Genomic DNA, 12,008 nt, shown 5'->3' on the forward strand with positions numbered 1-12,008 from the left:
ATATATAATATAAAAATATAATTTAAAGTGACCTTATAATTAATATTCTTCTTGTAGTATGAAGTTGGTGAAAATAATTACATATAGTAAATCAAAGTTAAGAAATATATTCTAAAGAATTATATTCTCAAGAATATTATATTGGATAATATTATAGATAAGTATTATTTAGTTTTATAAATTATTAAAAAAATATTTTAATATTTTTGAAAATAAATTAACATATATTTGTTTTATTATGCGTATTTTTTATGTGAATAGGTTTTGAATTTTTAAAATAATCCTAATATCAATAAAAAACACATTATTTGATAAAAAAATTTATAATTGAAGAATATAATAGTAATTCTACATTTTAAATTTATACTCTTGATAGGGAAATATTAACTGTCTACGCCTATCTTTTTACTGAGAATAAAATTTTATATTTTAAAAAAATTATTCATAAAATAAGTTATTTTCTGAAAACTAGATCTAGTTTTCAAGATATTAAATAAATATAAACATAACATCGTCATATTTTTATGGATAATTTTCAAGAATAAATTAAACTGAAATTCTTTAAAACAAGTTGATAGATTTCTCGAGTTTGTGTTCATCATCATGGAAAAGAAAAAAAAAGAAAGAAATTCTCGCTTAAAAAACATAAAAATATGGTTTGGAAGGTTTTAAGTTTAGTACGCAGGCGAGTGAAGAAGGTTGTCGATAATAGTAGTACTAGTTTTCAGCCAAAAATAAAAGAGTATTTTAGAAAAGAATATGGCTATTTTTGTAATAAATTACTAAATTTATATATATGAGGATATGTCACATCGGTAAGGAAGTACGAAGTTACTGATTGCGTAGCATTGTAGTGCTAACGGAGATTCTGCTTTGGGCTCCGCGTTTCCATCATTCTTTTCTTCATTCTAATACTTTGATTTTTGGATATTCATCATTGTCTCCCTAACAAAATCTTTTAACTAATAATTATCTTCCCTTCACACAAATGCAAGAATGAACTAATGAAATGTACTTTGTACCCTCCATGCAATATAATGCAGAGGATGAAGTGTGTATTGGAAACCTCACTGAGCTTCACTTGGTTAGCTCTTGCAAATTCACATGCATAAGTTGGATGGAATCTCTCTTTGACTAGTGTACACATATATTCAGTAAGTAATAATAATTATTTTTCTGATATTTAAATTAAATCCTAATGTCTAATTAAGTAATTAATTGTCATCTAACAATTTTAATTTAAAAATAACAAAATAATTTCTGTTAGAGATATATATAATTATTTATATATTTTTTATTGATTTAAATTTTAAAAAAATTTATGACATAATATCATAATTTTTTATAATTTCAAATTTTATAGTTTAATCTTTATTGACCTCAAAAAAATATTATAAAAAAAATAAATAAATTGATGAAAAATTCATATAAATCATAAGAAATTTTTGTATAAAAAAACGTGTTAAAAATATAATTATTCATTGACATTCTCTTATTAATTCAAATTTTTTTTAAAAAAAAAAAAATTTCATGACAAAGATAACTTATCTAACTACAATTTTACCTATTATACTTAGTGTACATAAAAATCATCAATTAAATCAATACATATTAAAATATAAAAATATATAATAAAAATAAATTAAACAATAATATATATATTATATGAACTGACTTTTGATATGCCACTCGCATTACATCCTCGGATTATATCTTTAGATTCATTATTGGCTATTAAAGTTGCTCAAAATGTTTTTTCATGTGCGACTCATTGATACGTAGAGTAAGATCCGTAAACTGAAGTGTTATATATGCTTTGGAAAACATGTTACTAGGGTGATTGGATCTAATACAAATTTAATCAGTTCCAGAGATGCTATGAGCAACATGTATAAACAAACGGAAATGGATCCTCTGCAGTAGAAAATTCACTTAACAGAATAAAGAATAAAGTGTGATTTTTTATTTTTAATTTTATAAATAAGATTAAAATTAAATAAAAAAAAGAATAAAGAGTTAGATTAGACACTGAATATTATCTATTTTTTTTTTACCAAAAAAAATCCACTCCCATAAACAAACTAGTTTCCCGTGTGACTGTTGTGTTAACTACTCATTTCTTCATAATACTTTTGTATATTAATTAACTTGACTTGATTTTAGAAATTTCCCGTGATTGATATGAAGTTGGGGTGCAATAATTGGGATATGAAGGGATCCGTAGAAGAGTGTAGAAAACGTGGAATGCAGTGGGTTGTCCCCTTGGATTGGACGAAGGCTTCTCATTTGCTTCATATATATCAGAAAACAGCAGTCACTACTCACTACACACTACACACACAGTTATGGGGAACCTAAATTTTAATTTCTGCCCCCCTTTTGGCTTCTATTGCCCCCATTTCTCATTCATTTATCAACTCCCTCATAACTGCTTCAATTTCCTCGACCTTTTCAAAATATCTTCTAATCCCTCCTTTCTATATATAATATTTCAAAAATAGCCATGATATTAGAGACTAACAAATATTATTATTTTAGATTAGTATTTAATCAATAATAGTTTATATTTATATTTATAAAGATTTATACATATAAAATATGAATTTTTTTTATAAAATACAAAAGTTCTTTAATTTTTAAAACAAATTATATAAATTTTAGGATAATGTACTTAAATAAATTAAATGAGAGAAACCTTTATCTATATACAACATTTAAAAAATCTTTACATGAGTGTCTTGTTTTGTTTACTATGTAAACTGTGAAAACTAACCATGATTTCGAATTTCTTCATAAACTGTGGGGAGGCTTGAACGGATTTCAGTTGAAAAACTTTGAGCATAAATCGTGGCTGCTCACCACGGATTATGAAAGAAAATAAGTAGTCATAAGCATGGTTTATGAAGAAAAAGCTTTGAACATAAATCCCTCCTGACTACCACGATTTACACTGACAGTAGTATAAATACATAATCCGTAGATAGTCATAACGAATATTATTGTGCCAAACCAAAAATGTTGTAGCTTGGTGGTTGAGAGAGTTTGAGTGAGAGGTTTGGAGGTTTTGGTGACATTTGAGTGGTGGAGCCATGGAGGACGAAACTCGCATGTACCGGCTAAATGGCATTGCGCACGTGGGTGGATACATCGAATAAGAGGTTAGTTGTTGTTGTTGTTATTATTATTATTATTATTATTATTACTTATTACTTTTATTTTTATTATTATTCTGAGTTGCTATTATTATTATTATTATTATTATTATTATTATTATTATTAGTATTGGGAGCTGTTAGTATTATTATTATTATTGTTGTTATTATTAGTACAATTATTCCTGTTGGTATTCTTATTACTATCATTAGAGAAAATAGAAAACCAATGTGGGTATCTAATAATTTTTTTTAAATTATATTTGATGTTATTAGTATTGGTCGTATGTTGATGATTTCCCTACCCACATTTTGCAGCCGACTAGAGTTATTAGCGGTGTAAGGAGACAACAGAATATGCCTTTACACGACCGGATTATACCATATCTGGAGACCGCTAGGTTGTATCACCTCACTAGGCTGAACAGTCAGTGGTTCTGGGTTGATGAGCCTCTACTTAGCGCATTCGTCGAGAGGTGGCGTCTTGAAACCCACACCTTTCACATGCTGTTTGGGAAGTGCACCATCACTTTGCAAGACGTGGCATATCAGCTGGGTTTGCCCATCGATGGGGAGACCGTTAGTGGGTGCCTGACTGACTTTGAGAATCTGATGGAGAACGGAAGACCTGCATGGGTGTGGTTTCGAGAGTTGTTTGGGGAGTTACCGCTGCAGAATAAAGTCAAGCAAATGACGGTGTGCTACACATGGTTCCATGAGAGGTTCCGGGTTCTCCCAGCAGACGCGAGTGAAGAGACGGTGCGTGTATATGCGCGTGCCTATATTCTGATGTTATTATCATCTCAGCTGTTTGCGGACAAGAACGCAAACCGAGTTCACCTTCGCTGGTTGCTTTATTTGGCATTGTTGGACGATTTGGGTAGATATAGATAGGGCTCGTCTGCACTAGCCTGGTTGTATAGATGTCTTTGTCGTGGGACAAACAGAAACATTGTTAACTTGGCCAGGCCACTACAGCTTCTACAGTCTTGGATTTTCTGGAGGTTTTCCAGTTTGAGACCTAGTGGTTTTGGTGTGTTTAGGTTTCCGCTTGCATCCAGGTATGGTTTATTATTTTCGGTCCATAACTTGTTCAATTTCATGTGTTATTGTTTGTTATGACATGCTTTGAATGAAAAATTGTAGGTGGGCTACATATCTACCGAGAAACGATGCAGGGGATCAAAGAGTGATGTCTGCACGCCTTTCTTTGGATAGATTGCGTGTTTCCAATGTGAGTCGTTTAGTTATTGCTCTTACTAGTACTGGTTCATGTTTAATCTTATGGTCTTACCTATCTTTAACTTCTTCGATACAGTTTGTGTGGGAGCCTTATTCTTCTCCCGAGGTTGCTGCTGTTGTTCATCCGAATATACTAGTTGACGAGCACCGTATGCTATGGACAGTGGTCACCAGCCTGATATATTTTGCTGCGATTGACTGGCACCAGGTGGATAGGGTGGTATCGCAGTTCGGCGGTGTTCAGCATCTCCCTTAGTCGGCTCTGAACATAGATTGGCTCCATGCGAAGGATGGAAGGGGTGGAGACCGATGGTTTCCCAGATATTATCAGGAATGGCATCAGCATTGGGAGAACCAGATTGATTCAGTCATACCGGTCGATCGAGTAGCTAACCCCGGTCCATCAGCTGAGTACTTGCTAGAGTGGTGGTGCCGTGTGGCCCATAGATTCCTATCCCCAGATATTGCATTTCATGATCCGAGGCCGATTGTTTTGACCGAGGAGGCTGGTCGTCGCAGGCACCTCCCAGGGTGCAGGTTCACGACAGACCGGACAAGAGGCGAGTGGATCGACGTCGGTGTATAGGCACACGTACCATCGATCGAGAGTGGCAATGGCTCGACGACCTTTTGGATGAGGACCTTGGTGGTGCTGATGATGGAGTTGTTGTGGATTATCGTGTTCCTTGACGTAGAGCCACATGACAGTGTTGGCGGGATGGTCGTGGACGGGCTCGAGGTACAAGACCATCCGCTGCGGATGACGGTGCTCAGCACGCTATTGGTGAGGATGTTGGGGGTTTGGACACAGGGATGGATCAGCCCACCTAGATGTAGGGGGTAGCTCTCAGCTGTTCGGGAGTGTCGAGCCACAGGTATTCGCTAACTTTACTAACGCGGCCATTGGCATGGACATCGATGATCCTGTTAGCCAGTCAGAGTTCTTTAGGGATATAGCAGGCATGCGAAGGGACGACGATGCGACCCATTATAGGCCACAGATGCCTGAGGATCATTCCCAGTTTGCCGAGTACTAGCCACCGAGTCACGATGTTCAGCCGCAGTTGCCGGTTGTCCTTAATGAGCCTGCAGCTTCTCCATCTGACCCTTGGTTCGCGTTAGGAGGGACCCTAGCATCAGCATTCAGCGGCGTTCCGCCACAGACATCCGCACCAAAGGCAAATCAGCGATCGAGGAGGGTGAGGCGTCCTCCTTTGTGTGGCACCGAAGGTCACCTGCTTGGTTATTTTGACGATGATGACAGTGACACTATCGAGGATTCTGATTAGTTATGTGATCTTTTTACATATGGTGGGAACTATGTTTCATTATGTTCTTAGCATCATTTTTATGGTTTTACGTTTCAGACAGCTGTTGTATGTTATTTGATATGTGTATGATAATTATATATGTTTTAGGATCTACAGCTACGAAGTAGATTGTCACAACTGTTACGCGCATTCATAAATCATAAGCATACCAAAGTGTTTCAATTAAACATCTAAAATAATAGGAGTTAAACAGATGAACTTAATTCACTAAACAAATTCACGACATTAATTGACTCAAACAACCTTACATTACTCAAATAAAGACTTGCTAATACAACTTAGACAACAATAACGACACCATAAACATCATAACATCTAACCATCCCTGCCAGCAGTCTATCTTCGCTGGTCACAGTTCCTCCGCATATGATGAGATTGACGGCAGAGGCCACAACGCTTCGGCTGGTTTTTAACAGACTGATCCATGCTACCGCAGATCCTGGTTGCTTTCGGACGACATTCCCTTGCACGCCTCATGTTACGATCAGGAATGGGTCCAGCATATGGGGACCATATGCCTTCTGGGATAGACGGAACAAACCCATTCTTGTAAACGTTGAACACCTCACTCATACGATACACCTCGTGAACATATGACGCCCAATTCAGGTGCGAATGGGCGCAACATGCAATGGCATGACAACATGGGTAATGGAAAGCCTGAAAGTGCCCACAGTCGCATGAGTGATCCTTAAGGGAAACTCGATAGCTTCCTAGAGAGAAGTTTCTGGTTGGTGTCGTCTCAGCCACCATGTACTCTGATTGGTGCCTGTTGTATAACGTGACAGTGAAGCACCTTGAGTCTCTTATGTTCCGATCAGTAGCCTTCACCAACGCCTGACAAAATTCATGCCCAGATCCAAGTTGTGCCTCTGCTGTCTGTCCGCGGACCACGAATAGCTCAGCAAGCCTCCCGTAAGTAGACTTAACCAACGAAGTGACCGGGAGGTTGCGAGTTTCCTTTAATATGAAATTCACACATTCACTAATGTTGGTCGTCATGTGCCCGAACTGTCGACCGCTATCCTCGTGTTGGGTTCACTTGTCATACTCCATCCGGTTGGCCCAATCACACATGGCCGAATTCTCAGTCCGCATGATGTCAAACCAGTCACACATGGCCGGATTATCATTTTCCTTACCAATGAACCGTTGAACCTTAATGCATCGGTTGTTCCAGTCTGTTGCAAGTGCAAGCAAGAAAGCAAAGTCTGGGATACCATTGAATACCTACCAAGACAATACTGAAGTGTGCAAAAAAATAATTATCTTCTATATATTTTTATGGATAATTGAGTATCTCAATCATTTATGTATCACGCTTTTCATTTTGCAATTCTGTTTTGATCGGTTTTTTAATTGTAGTCGGGTATGCTTATGTATATAAAAATCATCCAAGTTATATATCTAGGATTTAATTTGTAAAGTGAGTATATATAATATTTTGTGCATTTAAATTAATGATAATACTTTTCTAATATTGTTAACAAAGATCTTTTGTAATATTTATTAGAGTATTGCTATAGATCTATTGTAATATTTTTTAAGTGTTACAAATTAAAAAATATTTATAGTAACATTTTTTTAAGTATTACAAAAAATATCCATGATAATATTTTTTTAAATGTTATAAAAAATATTTGTGATAATATTTTTTAAGTGTTACAAAAATTATCTATGGTAATATTTTTCTAAGTGTTACAAAAAATATTTATTATAACATTTCTTTAAGTGTTACATGAATAGTCTATTGTAATATTTTTCAAAATATTATTATGGAATATCTTTTGTAATATTTTTACTAAATGTTATTAAATTTTTAGAAGAATGTTAATAAACTCTTTAATAACATAGAGTATATTTAATATTTGTAAAAATATTATTAATATATATAAGTAATATTTTAAGAAATATTTTAATATGATTTGGTAATATTTTTTTAAATGTTAATAAAAATTAAATATATAGTAGTAGAAAGGAAAAAAAATGTAAATCACATGTGTTTTCTTTTAGGTAAATTTTGTTGGACCAATTAGTAATTTAACTTTGGTTAGTCTGTTTTACAAAAATAATTATAAGTGTAAGCGTGTAACAATGCCGTTATACAATAATATACATTCTATTGAAAATTTTAATTACAATATTTATTTTTCGCCTATCTTCACTTTTTTTTTTAAAAAAAATCCATTTAAAAAATTATTAGCTTAGCTAAAATTAAATCGTGCTAGTGAGAAAAAAAATTACATTTGCAAATTGGTAACAAATTATTTTACAATTTACATACTTAGAAATAATATAATGAAAGGGGATAACCCACTAATAATAATTAAGGTGAGAGATTAGTCGAGATTCACCACCAAGTCAGAATGTTTAAATGTAGAGTAATTACAAGCTAAGGTTGCTTATGGTCAAACTAATTCTTAAATAAATTCCAGTTACTAATTAGTTTTAACCTTATATACAGTAGTAGAGTATAACCAATTTAGAATAGTTGAATAATTAATTTATTTATTTATTTAAATAAATGTTAAAAATTTAAATTTCGAGTAGTACAAGACTGCATATCTTAAGTTATTTTTTAGAATAATTATTAAAAGATAACAACAGTTACATAATTTTTTTTTGTTCACGGTACTCCTCAACTCGACAGGCCAAAGATTAATTCATCGCGGATTGGAACTTTATTTAAAAGTCTATCATTGACTAATAAATTACTGCATACACAAGGTAGATTCGAACCTCGACAACAATTACATAATTAGGGGTTAAAAACACTGCTCACTTATTAATATAAAACCAAATAAATAAAAGTTAAAGTTGTTCAACTACTTCATTTATGAGTATAGGTATTATGATTGTCCTAATTAATTAAGAGGCTTTAGTATATTGTTCATCCTTATCATTTATACATCACTCAAATTCTGCAAGACACTCATCATAAATCTTACATGCATTACAACCTTAATCGTACGGAACATATGTACGGACGGATCATTACTATTAGAATAAAAATCACTACATTTTGGTACTCAAAATATTATGAAATTACTGATAATTTATACTTAAAAAGAAAATAATAAATAAATTGATGGCCTTCAAAAGATTATTAATATTTTAAAACTACCATATAAATACTCTATCCTAGATTTTGTCAAATATTAGGAAACCTCTTCATCTATTTAAGAGTTATAGACTTCTTTTATTATTCAATAGTCTTATTATTATCAATTGGAAATTTTAAATAAACCATTTTAACAGGCAGCCAAACTTTTGAATGGACTAAGGTAGGCTTATAGCTAGATACAGGTAGTGGATATCGACTAAGAAAAGTGAATTTATATAAAAGCGATTATTTTAAATTATGAATAATATTAGGAATTAAGATTATAATAGCTAATTTCAATTAATATTATAAGAGATTATCAAATAAATTTATTATAAAACTCATTAAAAATAATTTTTTGATGAATTTATATTTCAGATATTTATTCTAATTAATTTTAGATATTTTTAGTTTTAAGAATTTCGAATATTCTTTTTCTAAATATATTAAATATTGGTTGCAATAATGTTAAATGTGTAATATTGACTTCCATTTTTTTAATTTATTGAAAAAGAAATGCTCATTGCCGTTAATGTTATTTTTTTAAAAAAAAAGTTAACAACTTTATTTTATCATTTAGTATAGGGGTGTCTTCATTTGCGGTTTTGAATTAAGAATTTTGTATTTTGTTAAAAATATTTGTATAGATATCATTGTGATGATGAGATTAATTCTTCAATCACAAACATGGAAAGACCAAATGGAAACAAAAGTAGCAGAATTGGAGTTATATAAACTAACAGCGCAAAATTGTTATCGCTGTTTTGTGTCTCCCATTTTTCAAACAACACATTCTTTTTTTTTTTTCATTTATACTTTCAAGATTTTAATTTGTTTCAATATGTGTGACTCCGAAACAAGCTGTAGGATTATTTGAAAAAAGGTTAAATGTGTATATATAGTAAAAAAGAAGCTCATTTATCTTTCTTAATATGATTAGCAGACGCTCAATTATTTTCTAAAATAATAATAATAATAATAATAATAATTTAATTTTGATATACTAAAAATATAAAATAATTTTACATATACATTTAATTATATAATATTATATCAATAAAATAATTATTTTTTATATTAATCATATAAATAATTATTTAAAAAAAATAAATATAATTAAATAATTAAATAAAATATTTTATACTCTTCGTGTGTATATATTAATTAAAAGTAAACTCAAATGATATTATATTACTATATACTGAACCTATTACATGATATCAATCACATAATTAACTTAGGGATCGTCAATTAGTCAACAAATTAATCATGTCATAAAGCTAATGCTTTGATCATATAAACCTTATTAATTATACATATACATATATATAGATTTCGTAGCTAAAATCTAAACATAATAAAAAATTAATTATTAAATTAGTATATATTAATTTTTAATGTGTGCTTAATATAAATAATATAAATACATACCTACAATGATTGGAGGAAAGAATAGAGCCTCTATGCCTAGAAGTGGGAGTGTGATACATATTAATATATATGCATGTACCCCACTAAAATACTCACTTCAAATAAGGAGCTTTAATTTGCTAATCTCATTCGTCCACTACTGTGCATGAATCCAATGTCTTATTGGATTCTGGGTTGGCCAGATGGAGGTACAACAATAATAGGTGCCTCTTCATGAGTGTAGAGGGAAGGGAACTCATTGGGGGAAAAAACAATTCTCCTTTTTGAGACAAAATAAACACAATCCGAATGGGATGACCCAAACCGTGTTTGTTTAGGGACATGTTTGTCTGCCAATAGCTAATAATAGATTATGTTAAAATTAACATCATCATATTCAATTTCTTATTCACCATTTAAATGACCATCTCTCCATCTAGAAATGGTAAAAAATTTTGATGAGGTAGATATCTGCAAAAATTTACCTATCAAAAAATAAGTTTAGAGGATATTTTTTTCTGTGAGAAGCAGGTATGAGTACCCGTATAATAAATAGAATGGGGACAGAAAAAAAATTTCTGCCTATGGATATTCATTTATTATCTGTGATTATAAAATTATAAAAATAACCTTATATATATATATATATATATATATATATATATATATATATATATATATATATATATATATATATAATTTTGTTGAAACCCTACCCCCTCAAATCATAATTCCTGCACCTCTCTCTCCCTCAATTCACTCTCTCATATGAGCCTCTCTCTCACAGTCGTTTCACACTCTCACTCAATCTCTGCGTTCTCACTCTCAGTCCCTCACTTTCTTCTGTCGCTGTCGTTGTTCACTTTCCTCACCTTTCTCTGTCGCTATCGTCGCTCACTCTTCCTCTCACTGCTTTGCTCACTACTTGCTGCTAACTTCACCGCCGCCTCCACCTCTGCTTCGCAACGAAGCCTCAGATCTGCGACGTTGATGACAAGCTTCCTCCAGCCACGTCTCTACTCCACGATGTCGATGACGCCTCTTTCACCACGACTCTATGTCACCTCTGCTCAGCAAACACGATGACGATTGTGTTTCATCTCTGTGGCCGGCTACCTTGCAATAAGTTGGATGTTTTTGTTAATTGATTAAATTGGTTTTAATATATGTTTTGATTTTTAATTGATGAAATTGTTACGAAATTGGGACTCTGTAATTAGGGCTTAAATTCTGTTTATGTGAACTGGGTTTAAATTTAGGGTTTTGATTCTATTAATGTGAACTTAGATTTATGTTTAGGTTTTGGATTTTGTTGATTGATAAATTTAGATTAGAGTTAGATTCTATTGTTGTAAAATTGGAATTAGAGTTTGGATTCTTAGTTTTTTACTGTAAAATTTGATCATAATACTAAAATTTTTGTGAAATTGTTGTTGTTTACTGGATTTTTTTTCTTTTTAAAATTTTTTTCTTATTTATTTTCTCAATTCTTCTAAATCCCGCGAATATCTACGGATATCCTAATATCCGGCGGGGACGAGGTCCCCATTACCCGTCACAGAGATGAGATAGGAACAGGAAGAATTTCTGGAGACGGGAACAGGTCGCCCCTATGGAGACCTATTGTCATCTCTATCTCTATCCATTTGATATATCTTCTCTCTACAACCTACTTGTATTATTATCTTTCCAAATGGTATATTGAACTTTGTGTTTTGAAGTTTTAGAATTTTTATATATATGTCTTTTTTTGAAATAGATTAATTTATA

The 12,008-nt window shown here is 32.0% G+C and overlaps 1 protein-coding gene across 1 annotated transcript; it reads right to left on the reverse strand.

The window, feature by feature from the left end:
• Positions 1 to 6,061: 6,061 nt before the first annotated feature.
• On the reverse strand, positions 6,062 to 6,727 carry LOC114924175 (uncharacterized). The gene has a single exon (XM_029287765.1). It carries the CDS (start codon positions 6,725 to 6,727, stop codon positions 6,062 to 6,064), a length of 666 nt encoding a protein of 221 aa, XP_029143598.1.
• Positions 6,728 to 12,008: the final 5,281 nt, after the last annotated feature.

Source organism: Arachis hypogaea, chromosome 6, assembly GCF_003086295.3.
Source record: "Arachis hypogaea cultivar Tifrunner chromosome 6, arahy.Tifrunner.gnm2.J5K5, whole genome shotgun sequence".
NCBI classification, from domain to species: domain Eukaryota; kingdom Viridiplantae; phylum Streptophyta; class Magnoliopsida; order Fabales; family Fabaceae; genus Arachis; species Arachis hypogaea.

Coding starts and splice junctions, on each gene's coding strand:
- LOC114924175 (XM_029287765.1), bottom strand. CDS start 6,727: ATGACGACCAACATTAGTGAATGTGTGAATTTCATATTAAAGGAAACT.